The 20,776-nt window shown below is 38.7% G+C and overlaps 1 protein-coding gene and 1 long non-coding RNA gene across 4 annotated transcripts in view; one reads left to right on the top strand and one right to left on the bottom strand.

Annotated features, from left to right (window-relative positions):
• Positions 1-20,776, bottom strand: part of TMEM132D (transmembrane protein 132D) — a 176,336-nt gene that overhangs the window by 67,344 nt on the left and 88,216 nt on the right. For all 3 annotated transcript variants that reach the window (XM_015878477.2, XM_015878476.2, XM_015878479.2), the window contains one exon: positions 8,875-9,058. In XM_015878477.2, coding sequence (XP_015733963.1) covers positions 8,875-9,058 — 184 coding nt within the window. The remainder of the gene's footprint in view (positions 1-8,874; positions 9,059-20,776) is intronic.
• The window catches only part of LOC116654113, a 64,505-nt gene that overhangs the window by 24,613 nt on the left and 19,116 nt on the right, over positions 1-20,776 (top strand). The gene's annotated exons all lie outside the window — the stretch shown is intronic.

The raw sequence follows: 20,776 nt of genomic DNA, 5'->3' as shown, positions 1-20,776 counted from the left end.
TGCACATTCCTTTTCTTTGCATTCAGTAAACATGAAGCACTGAGAACTCAGTTCTGCATGGTTTGGGTCCACACCACCTACTTTTAGACACGTCCCTGTGGTCCTGGTTCAACATGAGCAGAACCACTCCTGGAAACCATGAGTTCATATTTCTCCTTCTGACGCTGCTCAGCTGCACCTGAACAGATCCTTCTGCACAGTCCACTAAGTGAACTTCTCCCTAGGCAGTACAATGCATGACTCAGGCATCCAGCTGGATCACAGCCTTCTGCTTTGCTTTATCCCTGCCTAAACAAATGTATTTCCCCCTCTGAGACACTGCTGTCCCATGCAAAAAGACAGTGTGAAAGAAAAGAGAAAGGCGGCACAGGACCAGGGAGCTCCCTGTACATACATTCTTAATTAGGAAGAGAAAGCTCAGACACATCCTGCATATAAACCCAGCTTTTCAAATTCTTTACACAAAGCAAAACAACAAAAATCACCACAAAGGTAACACTTCTGCTGGCTGCGTGCTGCAGACCCTGCTCTGGGAGAGGAAAGTCCAGAATAGATTGTTTCCCACATGGTGCAGCTAAAGAGTGATGCCCTGTCCACATCCACACACCCATCCTTTGATGGATGTTACTTTGATTTGGGTTTGCCCAAAATTTGCTCCAGAACCTGTAATTTCCAGAGTGGTACTGGCTGAAGTGGCATCTGCCCCTCCACAGGTCATTTTGCTGGTCTAGTACGAGTGGGTGATGGATTAAGGTGAGGGGTCAAGCTGGTTTTAGAAATACCCAGTGGAAAAGGAAGAGCAGCTTCATACGCATTAGTAGCAACCCAACTTGAGAGCCAGGTAAGCATTACTCAATCTAGCAATGCTGCTGAAATACATTATCATCACCTGGTCAGGAACCAGTATTCACCTTGCTGTCTGCCTCCCATGGAGCCAGCACCACTCAGACCCAGCAAACAGCCTCTCACAATGAGCGTCAGTTGCATACAGTGCCCACTGCTTCGAAATCCTGGCCCAGTGTTTAATCCACTGTCCCTCGCCCTCTTTGGTTGGAGTGCTGAGTCTGAGGATATCCCACAGAGAGTAAAGAATACTTAATACCACTGGCTGACAATTAAAAGGAGGATGGAAGAGTCAGAGAATAATTCTCTTAATTGACTACTCTTCTTGCTACTTGTAATCTAGAGGAAATCTAATTAATTCTGCATGAAGTACGACTATTCTGTAGTGAAGTGTAATTCCTGATCTCTGGGGCTTCGGCTTACCAGTTGTCAAATTATCCAATTACACACTTGTTAAAATCCATTTTGGGGAGATTTCCATGGCTTGTAAATAAATAATTTCAAAAGCTTTAATCCTCAAAAGAGAGGGAAAAAGGGGAAGCCCCTTAGAATCACAAACCAGATGAATACGATGTCAAGAAGCTGAAAAATATGGTGATATCTGCCTGCTTTGCTCTAACAGTGGTGATGGATGTATTTCAGAAGCAAGAAATTTGCTGCTCCTTTTTCAGCTATGTTTTATTCAAACCACTAATCTGAAGGGAACCAATTAAGGCAACATCCCTCTCATTATGCCAAAAGGGAAAAATCTTCTCATAACCACATAAATTAAAAGGTGGGAAACCAACAGAGGCTGCAGCTCAAGTCAGGGATATTGATAGGCTGGAGCAAGGCCAGTATGGGGCTACCAAGCTGGCTGTGGGCATAAAGGAGAGGAGAATAGAGCTGGCCCTGTTCAGCCCAGAGAGGGGAAGGCAAAGGGGAGACGTGTTGCTTTCTGTAGCTACCTGACCAGAGCATAAATAGAAGATGAAGACATCTTCAGCTGTGCAGGTAACATCTGGGGCTCCTTTTCAGCCTCAGTTACACTGCAAATCTCAGTGCTCTTCAGAAAGACTTGATCCAAAGGGAGGGGAAGGAGGGGTCATACACATATGAAGAGAAATTCTTAAAGCAATGTAACTCTGTGTCCTGATGTGACTAAATTCACTGAATCTGAGCACAGAAGAAAAAGTTGCAATTTTGATTTCAGTGAAAGCAATGTAACAGTAAGAATTAAAGACTGTTCTGAATATTTACCACCTTGTATGGCAACACTCCTAAAAATCCTGTGGGCCAAACCTGACATAAAACAAAAGAGGAACAGAAATAAATCTCTTTTCTATAAACCAAATCCGACTGTATTTCAGTGACAGCAGGCAAACACCATCCCTCATTTAAAAATTACATAAAATTTTAAACCTACAACTTTTGAAATGCCTTTTGTATTCAGTCTGATTAACATACAGATATAAAGATATTCAAAAGTAATCCAGATTAGACGCTGCCAGGCTTTCAGTGCTTACCAGTGTTTATCATCCTGACTGCTCAGCATGGGGCATTCAGAACATCCTGGCTTTAAAATCACCTGCATACTGAAAATAAAGTCCCTTTCAGTTGCCTCAAACCAGACAGCTCAGAAACCTTCAAATACTTCTGAAAACTCAGTTCACCACCAAGCCGTATCTATTATAAACGCACAACACTTTAATGCCAATGGCTTTCCAGCAGTGTGACAAGACTGGGTCAGTGATGGACAGACTGCATCTTCTAAGTCTGCGTCCACTGAAGCAGAGACAAGTTCTGGATAGAACTTGCAGTATCTGCTGTTTTCCTGTACCTTCTGTGTTTCACAGCATCACTCAGCCTCAGAGCGACACAGAACTACTGTCAAGGGCTGAAGGATTGAGCTTATTTCACCCCAAAACAACCACACGCTTCTAATCAAGAAAAACATACGTAACTTGCACTTAAGAAAGAGCAGCAGCTGTTATGCAAAGCCATTTTTCTTAGACTTTAATTCGTAAGAAAAATATCCTGTGTTTGTTCCTGTTACTCTAGGGAACCTAATTTTCGATGTTCCGCATCAAATTGTGTGGCTGTCAGCAGCTTTGCCAGCAGCCAGTCTGAATCCTCATTACTCATTCCCCCACTCAGACAAAACCAGGGTGGCAGTTGCCTGCTATTATTACAGGTGATTACAGTGTTAGTCAGCAAGCAACTCCAGCTCCAGATACAAAAACAAGATTTCTAACTTTTTGTCTTAAACAACATCATCATCCTTAAGATCGTTCTCCATGAACCCACAGCAACCTTTGGCAAAAGAAAAACGTTTGATGCTGGAAAACTTGCTTAATGGCTTTCCTCGCTCGTAATTTACGTAGCAAAAACATCTGCAATGAATAAAAGTTACTATTTAACTGCACACCCAACAGGTCAATGGAAAATTTAATTGTAAAGGAAAATTGACAATGCTTGTTATTTCAAATATTAAGAGATACGGTGTCATCAGTAATTCCATAAGGAAAAAAATATCAAAATTATATGGCATTCAGTAGATTCTGGAGGTAAGGCAGAAACAACCACCTTATCAAGTGCTTGCATTGTTTTCTCATTCCACACCCTGTATGCAAACCAGAATTCTGTGCTCTAGTGATGTGTGCATCTGTTGCTTTGTAGGCAGTTAGGCAGCAGGAGCCTGTCAGAGCAAGGCCAGTGTTTAACATGATAGTAATAATAAGTAGAGGACCAAACAATGTCATTCTTAACAGGTGATGGTAATGGAGAAATAAACTCTACACATTACTCCCCTTGCAACTGAATATATTCTCTTCTTAAACAGTCTATCTGGAATACCAGGACTGTCACACCAGATTGGACTGCTCAGCTCACTGCTTTCTTGTTTGGATACAGATAGATGCCAGTATCACATGCTCCAATAAGACATAAAAAATTTACATCTCCATGAAGCAAATATGACTTGTAGTTTCACATATCTATGATTCAATTAGTTTCTGAAGCATAAAGGATTATTATGTATTTACTAGATAAAACATTTTTCCTATTAGCTGTACAGGCTCATTACAGTTATTAGAATGTGAAATGGAAACTAAACGGACTCATGCATCACAGAAAGACTAATTAATTGGCTTTTCAATATTTCCTGTTGAAGTGACCTGAACCACAGAGAACCAATCCATAGAGTGGGCTTTCAGAGATAGGAAGATCCATGGCATCAACAGTTACAGTGACAACCTGAACTGAGAAGTCTGTTCTTTGAGAAGAAACTGGCCTTGACCTACATAATTATAGGAAGCTATAGGATGTGTTTATGAAAAGGAAATGATTATTTGCAGTAACTTTTCCTTCAGTAGACTTTGTCTCAGATTTACTAATATCATCTCAATTTAAATGGTTCTTCTTGAGAAATACGTACTATTTTAACTACATTTTTAAATGCAGACATCTCACACACAAAGCTGAGTGTCAGCACGAGTGTTAATGAAAGTTGCCCTCAAGAGAACTGCTGGTTTTGGCCGATGAGATCTCAACTGCATCATGCACGTGGATGGGGATTGAGGTTTCAGCTCTCAGGAAAGCATTCAGTTCACCTAAAAGCATCCTAACAGCAAGCTTGAGATGGTAGATAGTAAGGATCCTATTTTGGTCCCCCAGTACAGGCCTTCTTTGCTATCCTGATGGTTTGGCTTCCTCTGTTTGCCTTCTGATTTCCTCGGGGCGAGGCTACAATTAAATCTGCATTTATGCAGCACTGAGCACACTGGTGGCTTAGTCTGAGCTTGATATCGAGACTCTACCGGAATATAAATGGCACAAGCTAAAAACGCAATCTTTAATGTAGATAAATCTATATGAGCAATAATACCATAAGCATTTTTAATCCTGCAGTGGCTGCTACTGCCATTACATCTGATTCCTGTAATTATTAGAAATTATTTTAATACAGAAATACTTCTTATATAATAGATAACCTCTTTGTTGCAGCAATTTAGTTTATTTATTTACCTGGTCTATTCATCCAGCTCCTCATGCTGATGGTAGAACAGCTTATTTCCTGTCAACATTTTCATTAAATGTTTATAAAGAACACCAGGAGCAAGTTGAATCAATAAATTATCCAAAAGGTATAATGTTAAATTTGTGTTCAGGTTTTTGTTAAAATTTATTTAATATGACTGCCATAAATATAGCTTCTCACAAGCCAAAATGTGCCTAATGGGGTCCGAGGAAAAGAACATGCAATGGGAGATAGGGTTTGCACTCAGTGTTTGTTTGATAACTCTACTGGAATATACACAAATGGAAGCTGAGATTTTGCCCCGATTCCTTATCAGTGAGAGCATATACTAAATACATATATTAAACAAATTGAGGGCACCAACAGTGTAAGTTTAAGACGTGTGCACAGCAAAGGCAAGTAATTTACTGGTCCAGAGCCTGTTCAGTTAAAGAACAGACAAGGTATATTTTCACTCGCCATTTTTGTTATTATTATTTACAGAACGGATTTCAACTTATCCATTTACCAGCATGTCATGTCTGCCCTCTGCTTTTCTCATTAGGGATTATCTTGTATGTACACAGATGGCTACAGAGCTCATGTGTCACTCATGCTCACCTAATCATTAAGGTTCAACAAAAGGTGAACACCACAATTATGAAAAAGCTCACAGAATGTTTAAAATACAACAAGAATCAATAGCAGCAAATGTGCAATTTGAGTGATTAAACCCATATCATTCATCACCTAGCAAAAAGGAGAGAAATAGAAGAGGGAAGAAACACCAGAAAGAAGTCAAGTAGGAATTGGAAGCTGACTCTATTGGATACCAATAGAATATAATACATCATATTCTAGAAGGTTCAAACATACATTCTCACTGGCAGTCACAGTACATTGCCCATCCTCAACTCAGAAAATCTCGGTAGTTTAGCATGTTCAAGATAATTAATGAACAAATGGACCGTATGCCTTTTTATTGCCATATTTCAAAGTTCTTAAGAGGAGCTGGGTTTGTGTCTCAATGTATATCTTATCTTTTTCCCATTCTTCACTATGCCATTCTTAGATTTCTTTGCCTAAAGTGCCAAATTTGCTGTAATTAACATGGAGTACCACTGGCATCCTGAGTCCAGAACTCTATCATTACTGTATTGATCAGCATGTACTTAAGACCTCTCTTCTTCAGTTCTCTGAACACATTTTACCCATAGACACAGACCCTTCAGTAAGAGAGCCAGCAGAGAAGTGGGAAGGGACTGGATGGTGGTAATGCTAGGAATGTGTGAATGACAGCACAAGCTGGGCTTGTGGAGAAAATTATACCACATAAATACTCCCAGTGGTTTTGTGGGTGGCTGTACATGGTACCACAAAGCAATCACATTGAAAGGCCCATATTTTTTTATAACCTTGGATAAACATCTTTGCCTGTATTTCATCAGGCTTAAGGGAACAAAAGGATCATGCATTGCAAATATCCAGAAAGGTGCTCACAGGCTCTTAAAATGTTCCCAAATTAAACATCTTCTCCCATGCTACTCCTGTTCTGCTAACAAGAGCTGTCTGGGGTCCCATGCACAGCATACCAAGATTGGTTCTGTTTGTTACACTTCATAATTAGAAAAAGTGTTATTAAAGTGTCAGGAATGCCAGCATTTATGGTACCCACACATCCCTAAAATGCACCCAATAGCTTTTATCAACATCTTAGAGTGTTCTGCTGCAGCTTGTGCTGCTGGTATTGGTGTAGGAAAATTCAGGGGTCTCAAAATCTGGAATGTTATTATGTCATCAAACAAATAAGCACTGAAGAACAACGAGGTGATTGTAGCAAGTGTCCTAATACTGTCAGCAGAAGGCCTAGAAACATAGAATGGCTTGGGTTGGAAGAGTAATTCATCCAGTTCTAAGCCTCAGCTATGGGCAGGGCTGCTAACCACTAGATCAGGTAGCTCTAAATTGGCCATTCTCCCACTTTGTAATTTACAAATCCATAATAGCTGTCAAAAAAGACTACAGAAAAAACAAGGTTGGTGCAGAGGTGGTATGTGTGAGTCTATTAAAAAACAAACAAACAACAAAGCTCTGCCTGACGTTAAAGCAGTAAAATGGTTCCTCTGAAAAATTAATCTGCAATTGAAATATTCAAGAGTATTTCTTTTCGGTGCTTTTAAACATGAAACTACGTGTTCTGCTAAGAAGCCCAGAAACACTAACCCAAATTAACCCCAGTCTCTTGAAGGAGAGAACGTAGCGCTTTGCTTTCATAGCGCTTCATCCTAAATAGAATAAATTATTCTTTTTTTTTATTACAATTATTTAAAAATTTAAAATTACAAACCAGTTCTGCTAAGTTCACGGGGAAATCTGAAGCACCAAATTACACATCTTGAAAGGTCTGCACCCGAATCATCATTTTCCTGAGTAAAAAGTGTGATGTCACAAATATTTGGAGATTTGTGATACCCCAGAGTTTCTTCCCTGACACTTCAGTTAATGCAAATAAGGTTAAAACCATTCCAAGTCTGTCAGTAATTAGAAGATCTCAGCCATATATCTTTGCTTTCTCTGTTACCCATTATTCCAACACCTGTCACCTTGTAAAATGCCACCTACTGATAACTTTATAGACTTTATATGACCTTTGAATTTTGTTCTTCTTGAAATTGAGCTGCCTTTTTTCTTCTTTTAATGGAAATGAAGAGAGTGAGCTGATTTGTAGCAACTCGCAGGAGAATCAGTCTTTTTTCTTATGAGCTATTTTTGGCCACTGTATTACTTTATACTAAAGAAGTCACGGATCATGGACATGTGTAAGAAGATCCAATATTTTCTGCAACCATTAGAGCCAAAAGAAAAAATAACTTCTTTAATCTATTCATTAAGAGACTAAGATAACCAACCCCTGCATGGTTATGTATGGTTATGTAAATCAGATCACCTCTACAGCCTTAGTCCTCAGTACTCCAGAACTCATGTGACTGCACATCAGGGCCCAATCTGAAGACCTGAAATGCTCTTCTTTTACCAGCAAAACAACAAAGATTACCTATGGAACTAGTCCATAAAAACAGCCATGTGAAACAAAGGGATTTAGATATACAGCTCTGCTTGTTAGATGGCCATGATTCAAGATGGGAAGAGCTGTTTCAGCTGTGACATACAGCTTGGTAATGAAAGCATGAGCCATTACAAATGAGAAGAAATATCTCTAGTGAAATAAAGCATCACAACATGTGAGTAGTTAAAAAGTTGGTAAATTATAATAATAGCCATTATCAGCTCTTTGAATCTGAAAGTGCATAGAACAACTTCACAGCTTTCAGTAATTGCATAATTAACAGGCTATCACTAGGCAACCATCCAGGTTACATTTTTTTAAAGGCTCTGAGATTGATTTTTTTGCTTTTCTTTTCACTGTTAAATAATACTGTGTCAATATTTTTAGTAGATTGTCTAAAATCCAAAATGGGGCAAGTCACAGATTAGACTGCAATACTTCATCCCTGACAATGAAGAAACACAGATGGAAGAGGAAGCTCAAAAAACACTGTACTTGGAATTCAAAATCGCTCAGAAGTCATACAACGACTTTCACTTTTATTATTCTAAAATAATCCTGGAATCAGAATTGAAAGGCAGAAAAAAATGTGATTTGGGAAGCCCTTAACACTAGAACAAAGATAATGCTACCTGTGATTCAACTGAGACACTCATCACATTCAAATGATTGTCCAGGGATGCTATTCCATGAAATAAGCAAAGTCTGAGCACTGGGAATGCCACAAATTCAGCCCCTGACTCCTATAAGTCAGTGCACACATCAAAGAGAGCATAGCACTGCTTTCCACAAGAAGCTGAGTTTTGCCCTCAAACATTGCAGCACTATATGAAGCAAACTTCACATGATAGGATTTGTTTCTCAAAGAACTGAAATCATCCCCTAGGCTTTCAGCAGATCACTTGCACCCATCAGACTTGAGAACTGTAAACCACAATTCAAAACTCGTAGAATGCCAATCTCTTACCATAGCCAAAGGGAGAACTCCTACCAGGTCCTTCTGGCTGACATAAATCTTGGATACTCCGAGATCAGATGTTGTATCTCCAGGATATTCTACCTGCCATGTGATGAGCTGGGTCTCAGGTAGGTCAGTTAGGTCTTCAATTTCAAAATCAATCTGCATGATTTCAGAAGAAGGACCATCCGCACTGGAAGCAAGCAAGAGAAATAAAGGTTCCATTCACATGACTGATAAGACAGTAATATAATTGCATTCATGTAAATAAAACATTGGATTAGGGCTCTTCCACAAAGAGGATTTGGTGGATGATGGGTTTAATAATTAATCATTTGAACTTGTCTTAAGATCTCAGAGTACTTTCCACACATTCAAGTGACTTAGTAACACTCTGGGACATGGATCACCAAGCACGGCTCCATTTTACAGTTAAAGAAACAAAGGCAGATCAACATAAATTCAAGGATAAAGCTACAGGCAAGTTTATCTGCACAGCCCAAAAAATCTGACTCCAAGGCTCTCTCCTTGATGAGCAACTTGCTATTTCCTGCTAAGGCAAAATACAATCAGATGTAAAGGGAGTCAGTCATTGAAATGGGAAAGCACTGCATTAAAATTATGGTCTGCTTTTTGAAAAAGGGGAACACAACAGAGGCTAAAGCTTTGAATGGAATCTGTAAACATGGGCAATTCAGAGCAGAGGGTCAGAAAACATGGAAATGATTTCTGGATATTTTGCTTTTCCCTCATCGAAACCAGGAATACCTAATTTAACCAGCTGTGGGAGAGTTACAAAACTGGACTACTTATATTGGCCAATCTGACTCAAAATCCTTGAGTAAAAACACCAGAAAAGAACAAAGACTTTAGGCGTGACTTTCCAGGATACTCTGGCAATATTGGTGTTACTGACAACTTGTCCATGTTACTTTGTCTTTATATGCTGTCCTTCATAAAAGGTTACACAGTCCTCGTAAGTGAATATCATAAAGCAGAATTGTAAAGAGAGGAAGTTAGAAAGGGGCTCAAAGGTGCTGTTCCTCCAAAGCTTGTAATAAAATCAGCTACTGTATAGAAAGCAATGCAGTAAAGTTTCTATTGCGTATCTTGGCAAGGTGAGCTCTATAGTCCAGTGGCATTTATAGAGACATGAAAATACTCAATATACTGTAAAGCTGTTGGGGAATGCAGAAATTCTTAATGGTGCAGAAATCCAGGGAACACTGAGAATGACAGTGCTTTTACTTTGGAAGCATTGAAGGCCAAAGAATTGTCAGTGCTAGTGCAGAGGGAAAGGAAAGAGCAGGATTTCTTTCAGCAGGGTGACATTCAAGGGGTGAAAGGAGGGGACAATACTGAAGTGTCACAAGCCACTTTAGTTGGGGAGCACAGAGAAAAAGAAAACATTTCAGAAAATGATTAAAGAGTCAGGAAAAAAAAAGTGCTCATAAACCCAGCAGGTTTTCTTAGCTGATGTGGGAAACAGAGAACATTAGGCATATTCTTTATTAAGGCTAGTTTTGACAACAGCCCCTGTTTGGGATTCTTCCCAAGATACTCAGAATTTTTATCATGCTGGCTAAATTCAATGCTTTATCTAAAGCTACTGCTTGAAGAATTTAATCTGATCATCTTTAAGGTTTGTATTTTAATGGGTATATTGAGTCTTTGCTATCCTGGGTAGAATTTAAAAGGATCCTCTGTGTTTCCAAAATGGAATGTATTGTGTTCAATTTCTCATTTCTTCATGTAAGAAAAAAAGGAAAAAAGAAGAAGAAAAAAAAAAGAGCACCATTTCTAAACTAGCACTGAATGCAGTCTTATTTCATGCTGACCAAGGAAGGATCAGAAAGCTGCTGCATACAGCTGTGGCTATGGAAACTCAGTTACCTTAATTGTATGAGCAGGAATGGGCAACACATTGCCTATAAATACCTAGCAGCAGTCCTGTTTTGTACAGCATGTTCTGTCACGGTTTCTGTGTATAAAGAACTAATTAAATCATCATATAACGAACCTTGGTTTTGAGATTCTGTTCAGGGTGCTTGTCTTTATTTTTGCATTGGTGTATACTGCTACCAGTCATCGGCACTGCAGTATTGGTGCTGTCACCAGCAATGTGTCCTGTCACAGCAATGAGCCGCTGCCACACAGGAGGGAACCGCAGGGCAGAACATGACAGGAAAACTTAAAACTGCCAAAACGATCATCAAAAAAAGTAATCAACTCAGTCTTTTTCCAGGTATGTCAGAGATTAGAAGAAAAGGAGAAAAAATGAGTAAGACACAGGAGCAAAAGGGCAAAAATTACTAGGAAAACAAAGGAAGCGTGAATAGGAATGGAAAAGGTGGGAAGACAGAAGTGGAGCATGATTTGTATAAATAACTGTTCCCATGCTGTGAAACTACAAGGATATTAACCAAAATACTGAATGTGTTTTCCTTTAATTTCTGGCCAAACTCAATGACAGCAATATGAGCTGAGCTAAGGAGTAGTCAAAGTAGAACAGTTCTTGATGATAACTTCAAGACTAATCCTTCACTAGGAAGATGAAGGAACTCTGGAGATCACTATTTCTGAGACTTACTGTTAAGGTGTGATAGAGTTCATTGTGGTGCCAATAAACTCCTTGTGAACAGAGCCCTACTGAGCCATGTGTCTTGTAAACCCACGTAAAAACAGACTCAGTTCAACGCAAAGACAAGCCAGAAAATCTGTGTGAAAAATAAAACAGGAAACTTGCTTGGAAAGGAATAGGCTCCTCTTTCCTCCTGTCAGCTAGGACAGCACGAGCAGGTCTGCAATGTATTTCTTAAACAGCCTTTTGTTTCCTGTCCAAGAGATCAAGCAGTTTGAACAAATTAAGAATGCAGAACACTGTCCTCTCTCTGGGGGAGTATTTCCTCCTCTGCAGAGCCATTCTGTACCTTTTTCTTCTGACATCCCCAAATAAGGCCAATGGTTTTTTATTTCATCTCTTTTCTGCCCTTTCGGCCTGGGACTCCTTTTAAATCAGACAGGCTGGTTTCAAGGCCCATGGCCAATTTCTAACACCTAACCCATTATGTCAAGTTTCTTGAAGTAAAAGAAAAAGCCACTCCTCTGGGTCTGTAGTGTTGGTATGCCCAGCAGGACAATCAAGCAGAAACCCAGTTAATCCAAGAATAGCAACTGGATGCTGGGAGTTAGTCAATTCAGGCATCCCATTCATGATTTCACTAGCTATGATATCAGCTTTGATCTTTATATAATGCTTGCAGAACAAGATTTGTTCTGAGTATACTAAAAGGACTGGGCATTTAATGTTTCTCATAATATGACATACAAAGTTTTGTCACTGTCTTTAGAAGGCTACACAGACACGAGAAGCCTAAAGCCATGAATATGCTAAATAAGATATATCATAGGAATGTTAATGAAAGAGCCTTAAGGGAGAGCTAAGAAGACAATTTTGATTATTTTCTACCTCCACACATGTACCCATGTCTCCAGCACTGCTCTTGCAAAGTACTGAAAGAACCTGTGGCCTGAAATGCTGCACAGGGCAGGCTGAGGTGGAACAGAAGCACTCAGAAAAGGAAGAAATGTTTCCATGAATAACTGCAAAAAACTTTCCAGCATGAAAGAAAGCAGCCACCAGCACAGCTGACCCTGAGAGACCTCGGGGAGTTTGTGAAAACTGTTATTCCCATTTTACAGGAGAAAAAATTAAATTGAAAATGGCTTTCCCATATAAAAAGGGATGACTTATACACCACAGAGTGGTGGCTGTCCTCAACAGCTTCAGAAATAAAGTCATTTCAAAATAAGTACAAATTTTGGGGTAAAAATAAGATAATATATTATTTTGCCATAGTAGATAACACACCATGCTAGCTGTTTCCAGTTCTATCAGTTGGCTTGCAGAAAGGGTTTATGGATGGCTTACAGTCTTGCCACTGCTCAGATTCAGCAGCAGCAGTATGACTTAAATTCAGCTTCATCTTCATTTGAATGGTGAATAATGGTCTTAAATGGCACAAGCTAACAACATGATGTTTCTTGCCACCAGCTGAGGAGCTGGTTCAGCTGCTGAGCTCCACACATCCAATGCTTGATCCACCAATACATTCAGTGGATATGACCCTAACTGGCAAACAAGATTTTCACCTCTCCTTTGCTATTGAAGATGAAATGCCTGAGTTTACAAAACATTTAGAGTTATGTTGAAAGAAATATAAAGAATATGGTGCAACACCAGCAACACACACTACTTGTAAAGTAGTATATGTACTGGACGCATCAGCCCCTGATACCTGTCTTAACAAACTGCAAAAAGGATGAAATATTCTGATCACAGACATGAAACTGAGGCATGGGGTTCTGACTTTCCCAAGGTGAGAGGGAATTTTAGCAATCCAATATGTCTAGAAACAATCCCACTGTATTACAGGGAAGATCATTAATCAACACTGACACATTAAGATAAGGTGATACATCGAGTACAACGTTAAAATTTAATTGTATTCATTGTCATCTTAGTATTAAAAATTCAGTGATGAAAAATCATTTTTCTTAAGGAATCGGTGTAAAAGTGAACCAACTAGCAAGAAAAATTACCAAAAGTGAGTCTGCTAATCAGGTAATAAAGTTCTTTAAAAAAAAAATCAATTTGTCTTTATGGAACGTGGCATCAGCAGTGCTGGTCGAGAAACATTTACTGAATTATTTATTTGACTTTGGTGCTTTTTTTTGCTATTTTCATATAAATTATTCACTATACAATTTTCCAGCTGTTGATAGCACTTTTCCCAAATAATTAAAACCATTCAGAAGTACATTAAATTTAACCATTTTTAAAAATATTGTATAAATCTAAAAAGTAATTCCCCACTAGCCCAGCATTTCAGTGCAGAACCATCATTCCTAGCATCTCTTGACATAATAAATCCAGTAATCACTTACCACATTATGCTAAGGGGATGATAAATCAACATTGACTTTATTACATCCAGTCTAATAATCGCTCAATAAATTATTCAACACAGTCGTCAGTAAACATCAAGCGCTTTTGAAGTAGCCCAATCATGAGGCAGCAGTAGAAAAGCCACAGTTACTGTGCAGGTGGGATTGAATTGCAGGGTTAAGAAAACAATTTTACTGACAGCACTAAGCCTAACAAAACCTGCAAAGACATTGTCAGTCTGGGTTTCTCTACCTGCTGTTTTTTTTATTGTTCGCAGCACAAAAGTAATGATAAATATAGCACAACTCATAAATGTGATAAAGCTGCAAAAGAGTAAAGCGCGTATATAGCAGAAAATGATCATTATTAATTGGGAGAATTTCTACAGGGTCCATCTGAGGCTCAGACAGTGCTGCACAAGACAGCTACAGAAACTGATGATTGTTTTCTGAACTGACAAAGATACCAAATAAGAGAAAAGTAACCGATTTTGTGAGTAGAAAAACCAAGTATAAAAGCCACAATTAAATAACTCTCTGGTGCATTCAGATGTGATATGTTACTTTCAGATCATTGGTTTGCCTGGGACTTGTAGAGCTATAGGAGTTTTACTCCCAGATCATGACCCATAAGTCCATGTCTGATACCAGTCTTAAATATTTCAAAAAGAAAAAGCCTTGGATATTTCATTCACATTACAAATTCCCAGACATTTACCAATATCGCAAGTACTTCAACATCACTGTCTCATGAAAACGAAACAAATCCTTTATTAAAAGGGAGCTGCCTCACCAACACAGTGCTAATCAACCAGCAAGGAATGAGACCTAAGATTTTCATAGTCAGAGAGTGCCACAGATACCTGCTCTTGAGTATACCCAGCATACAAACTCACAGCATAAATCACTGATGCCCAAGTAGCCCAAATACCATCAGGCAAAACCTCACTGAGCAAAGTTATAATCCAGTCACTGATTCTCATCCTATGAGCCCCCTGCAAAAGGGAACATGCAGAATAGGTATATGCAGAATTAATTCTGTCTCCTACAGAGTGCCCATTACAGAGTTTACAACATTTTCCAGGTAGCGATCACAGTCTTGGTGAAAACCAATCACATAAGCTATGAAGCACTGAAGAGTAAAAATTTTACTCCCTTAACTCCACCTGTTATTACCTTTCATGATTGCATCTCTTGTGCATCTTCTGATGAATCTCTTAGATAATCTTATCACTAGTGCCATTGATGCAGCATTTAGTTTTATTTTTCTAGCAAACATAATATATTTAAAAGGTCAGGAAGAATCCTCAGCATGAGAAAATTGGGAAACTTGTCTAAAAGGTACTTCAAGAATGAGTCTCCCCAAGTAAATGATACTTTATAAGGCTGTTATTATTTTTGTATTCACAGCAAAGGTGCAGTGTTTTGGTACTTTATGATCCTTGACCCAAACATCAGCTGTTCTCCTTGATGCCCATCTGGGCTATATAAGTCTGGAAAATTATCTCTCTTACTTGTTGTTTCTATTGTTGAAATTGTAGTCTTATATCAAGATGGGAAGATCCAATATCTCAGCACGTTGGCTCTTTCTGTCTCCAACGTAAGATCTGAAACATATCCATTCCACATCTTGCTTATTAGTGCCCACACTTGTTTAACATAATTATATGAGGAAGCAGCTCTACATTTCACAAGAGTCCACGTTTCTTTATATTTTAAAATCAGTGCCTGTTTTGGAACATATTCAATATATGAAATTATTATCCTCGCTATAGGAATTTCCTCTGCTGTGAACTGTAGAGAAAGTGTTTCTGCTGAACTCAAACTTCTTGCAAAAGTGCAAAGTTCATTTCAGCTAAAATAAAGAAATCCAAATGTTCAAGAATTTAAAAAAAGATATGCTTTCCAGCTTCCTTGATATTAAAGAGCTTCAAGTATCTTTCTAACTTATTTTCAAGCATTAATGTGGGGAAAAAAAATTAACCAAAGAGATAATAACTGCAGTTGCCTTTTCCCCTCTCTTTTGAAAAATCTTTGGGCTGAAACATATTAAAAATATAGAATGATCTTGCTTGGAAAGGGACCTCTGAAAGCCATTTGCTCTAATACTTTGTCAGAATGGGACCAATTTCAAAGTTGGATTAAATTATGAGAGTTGAAATATTTGCACATCGTTTTCCAAAAAAGTATAGAACTCAGAATCCTTTCTGTGATAGGAAATGCTCAGATTCCCTTTCACTTCTCCAGCTATGGCATAGTTTTGGTATTTGAGCAGATATTTACTCACTGTACACCCTGGGATAATCTGATAGTCATGATGAAATCATACAGACAGAATGATGAGAGAGGTTTGCAGTTGAATTCTAGGCTCTGTCAAAACAAATCATTACTTTTGATGCACTTGTGACATTAAAAGATGTGTCAGTGGAGAAGTTCACAGAACCCACATTCTCATTAGCATGAACTATTCCATTAAATCAAGCAGTATCATTGTTTTGGGCTGCGCTGCATCCTCTGTTCACGCACCTGACTTTACATGCCTTTTTAGGCTTAGCTTCCCCTGAATTTAGGATTAGTGAGATATATGGGGAGATGTATGGCCTGGAAATCCTTGGATACTCTCCAAGGAATTACAATGAATAAAATAGTAACGGCAAGTTATGACCATGACTATTATGCTGCAGAGAATTATCCATTAGAAGGTACCCTGAGATCAGCAAAGTACTCCCAAGATAATTGAGAGCGTGTCTCCAAACAAAAGAAACAATTTGCACTGATTTATGCACACAAGTACACTCAACTACGATCATTTGGTGAGGTCTATATTTTCTATATGACCATAAACAATTGATTATTCAGCAGTCCCAATCTTCTATATGCAAACAGTCTGGGAGCTGCTAAAGCAAGCACGAAGAACACATCACATGAATATGAAAGCTATGATCACTCATTCTACATTAAGAGCTGACAGCACAGGAAGGAAGACAGAGCTGCACTTACATGATGATCTGGGCAGGAAGAGATCTTGGTCCATATGGATTTGTTCCTGCTACTGCAACCATAAAATCTCTTGATAAACTTATCAAGCTCCATTTTATAAAAGTACTTAGAGCTTCTTAATCCCTCTATTGCCCTGAAAGTCTCCTCCAGAACTCAATTATTCCAATGGTTAAAGCAGTAAGAGGAGCCACCCTGGCTGGATCTGAAACCTTCTATGAGCCATTCTTCAGAGCAACTGGATCATGGCACGCTTCAGACACTCAAATGTACATTGTGGCCAGGCCAAACATAGTTCTGCTTCCTACAACAAGTCCTCATAGCCAAACATTAAATAAGTCTGCAGACCTTCTGGAAACATGTAATGGCTGATAATAGCTCTCTCATTCAGAATTATTCCTTCCACATTTCTGCATCCTCAAATGACTTCCAGCCTCCTTTCTTACCTCAATTTAGCTGTAAACAAAAGAATTCTTCTGCAGATAAATTTAAGAGGGCTTTGAATACCCACTGACCTAACTAGGCAGGCTGAGAAATGGTAGGTCCTCATTTCCTTGTCTCAGTATGTGGTCAGAATGCAACTCAGCTGTTTGTCATTTCCAAAAGTAAAATACTCTTTCAGTAAAAAACAGTAATATGATCAAACCAATAACTAGAAAATTGGAGGAGATAGAAACAGACGTAACATGAATTACGGAGATAGCTCATGAAACATAAGCTAACAAGAGAATCCCACATCAAGGTGAAAATATCAAATCATATAAGCTTCATCAGTATTTGACAATCTTCAATTTAATGTAATTTGGACTTTTAAGTCACTTTTATCAATATGTTTGAAGACACTCGTCTTGGATCTTAAATGAAGGCTCTCTGGGAAACAGCCACCAACTCTGGGCCCTGGGCTGCAGCAAGAATTGCACTGCTCCCACTTGTAAAACTGTCATTAACTACACTTAGAAAGCCTTTATATTTGACAGTGGAATGCTGTGCATTAAATCCTCTAAAAAGAAAGTTAGATTTTAAAGAACTGGAGAAAAAGAAAGGGAGATCCTAATTATTAGGATTTTGAATTCACTAACGCCAGCAATCATTAATATTTTCAACAGGTTCATAAATCATTCACATAGAAAGCAGTGAGTGAAGATCAATATTCACTCAGAGCTGCTGCAAAATGTGCCCCTTTTATTAAAATTTGTGAATCGTGTTTCCTTTCATAAATAGCACGGCTAGACGTGCAGATGACAATAAGCCAGAACTGAAAAAGTCAACTATCACAGGCAGGATTTCATTTCATGGTAGCCGCCTAAATATTAGGTTGCTTGAATTATTGACTCTTCTTTGTTTTATACTTTCACTGCTATTGCACTATAGATTCATAGTCCAATTTTGAGACATACGATAAAATACTTAGAGAAATACTGTTTTTTTACAGTGGCAGATATGACTCTGATGGGCCCTTTTTGTTTTTAGCCAGGTTCCTTAAGAATGGAAGGATTATGCAATCAATCTGTGCGCCCATCGTTCCTTCCAATAACATCTGACCAATTCAAACAAAGCTGGACACAAGGGTAGAGGCTGAGGGTTATTAAGGTTTTGGGAAGCAGGCTGCCAGTAGAGTAGAAACGAGGAAGCAGTTAACCCTCTGACAGGAAGGATGCTGCACACTCCCTAAGCATTCATATACACACTCATTCCAAAGGAGCAAATACAAAAAAACAGGCTTCAATCTTTTGGATGCTCACCGAAACACTCCATGACATGCATGGCCAACTACTCTGCATTACAGCCACAGTTCAGAAGTTGACCCCTAATCAGCAAACCACTGAAACAAGCTCGCTCAGTCTCTTCCTGGTCAGTCTGGGTTTATAAGGTGAGGATATATGTAAGTACTTTGCTTAATAGGAATGAATTTAACTATTCTGCTGAGCTGGACTATCATTTATCAGCAAATTCACCAGTTCAATTCAGTAAATTCACCAAATTACATCTGGAGAGAATTACTCCCGATCTTTGCTCAATGCTGCATGAAAATGACCCCCATAGGAACACGGAACCCTCAAAAGAGGTCTGCCACATAATTAAGAGCATGACCTACACTTTTGCTCCCAGATATCCTGTCTATATAAAGAAAGCAGTAAACCAAAGTTCAGAATGTTACCACAGACACAAATCTCCCTCTGACTACCAAGCTTCTCAAAGTGGAGTACAACTTGTATACAGTGGGCTGCTCATGAACACCAGCACAGCTAACATGGATTTAAAAGGCAATATGGATTATTTTCCACATCACAGCATGCTCAGATACACAATAAATGGCAGTATCTCTCAAACGGAAGGAACGGAAAAGAGCAATTTCTTTTTCATTATAAAAAAAAAAATCCAGTAATATCTGGTTTGAAACCAAAATGAATCACGCCTTTCTTTGACAATTTCCAAAGAAAAAGAGCCACCAAATACGTTTCTACCTCTTACTATTTTCTTAATAGTTTAATTATTTTCTTAATAATTCACAGTTCTTACTGATTGTTCATAAAAGGGGCAAAATCTTATGCAAAATTCAAGGAGATGCAAAATTAGAAGCAGCAAATTCAAGAACAAATTACTGGTGCCCACTTTACCACTACTAAGGGCTAAACTAGGATCCGCAAGAAGCAAAACTAGATCACTGATACCTTCCACATAAAGATATTAAGTCTTCCATTAATCTGTTCTGAGGCTCTTCAAATCTGGGGACTGTGCAGGCAGTGATTCCAGTCCTCACCAACTCAGTGGTGAAGACACCACTAAGATTCACCAGGGAGAGCAAAATGTGATGAAAAAAGGAAGGCAGCACTTGACGTCACAGTTTTCTAAATGACTGGAAATGTAAGTTGCCTATATAGAGATGATAAGTTTGGTGGCACGTAATTTTATGACTAGATTAGGTTAACTTACAGTATCAGCTACAGAAGCTCTCCCTGAAACTACAACAGAGAATTTTTAGCTGCGCTTCCCATTCCTAGACAATACAAAGCCCGCAGTGCTATGGATGCTGCTGGCTTTATGAAGATATATATCATTTTGATCTGGCTGAAGCAACCTCAGTGAGGAGTCTGTGACAATTTGATGCCCTTCCTTTCCTACGGTTAGCATACATCACTCATGGAGGCACGCCATAATCTGCCGTGACACACACAGAGCAGGCAGAGCAGAAGAAAGCTTTCAAAGCATCTCAGCCCTTCTTTACAAAACATAAATACAGGGCATTGAATTCAGACACAGCACAGTTTCCTATGTTTGACAATACAATCCACTCTCTGTAACTGAAATATTTATTCAGGCACAATTACCATATAAGATTAATATTTAAATCAAGAGCAATTTGTTTTCATTATTACTCTTCTTCCTTTTTAAACAACGGTTAGGATTATAAACCAAATTAGACAATTTATTCTTGAAATGGATCTTAACATTCTGCTTTTATTAATACCAGTCTGAAATGTTCAGCCATTGATCAAACTCTGTATTTCCCACAGCGATGGCTCAGAAGGAAAAAAAAAACCAACAACCCAGTCTCTGAGCTCTAGATTTTACAGCCATTACTGTCAATTATACACCTCGCTGTGGGAGCAAAAGAAATCTTCATACACGCCAGCTGCAGCCTTAGCCCTGAATTTTGCAGAGGTAGCTGTTATTTCAGACACAGAAGGAGGGAGTGACAGAAAAAGAGTTCATAGAAAAATAAAAGCAGAGGCAAATTAGCCTTAAGACAGATTCTACCCATATGTTTAGGCATCTCGACATATGATTCTGGCCATTTGTTAGAAAATGTTTTGATAGTAGTAATAATAACAGTAACACTGAGGTCTGTCTAGCGCCTTTCATGCACAGCCCTTATGAAGATGCAGGTGCAGCCAGCAGGCATTTCACACACTGCAAAAAACCACAAAACACAGAAATGCAGTGACTTGCACATCTGGGACCTTTA

The sequence above is a fragment of the Coturnix japonica genome, chromosome 15 (genome assembly GCF_001577835.2).
Source record: "Coturnix japonica isolate 7356 chromosome 15, Coturnix japonica 2.1, whole genome shotgun sequence".
NCBI classification, from domain to species: domain Eukaryota; kingdom Metazoa; phylum Chordata; class Aves; order Galliformes; family Phasianidae; genus Coturnix; species Coturnix japonica.
Note: the sequence above shows the minus strand (reverse complement) of the source record. Positions and strands in the feature narration are given on the sequence as shown.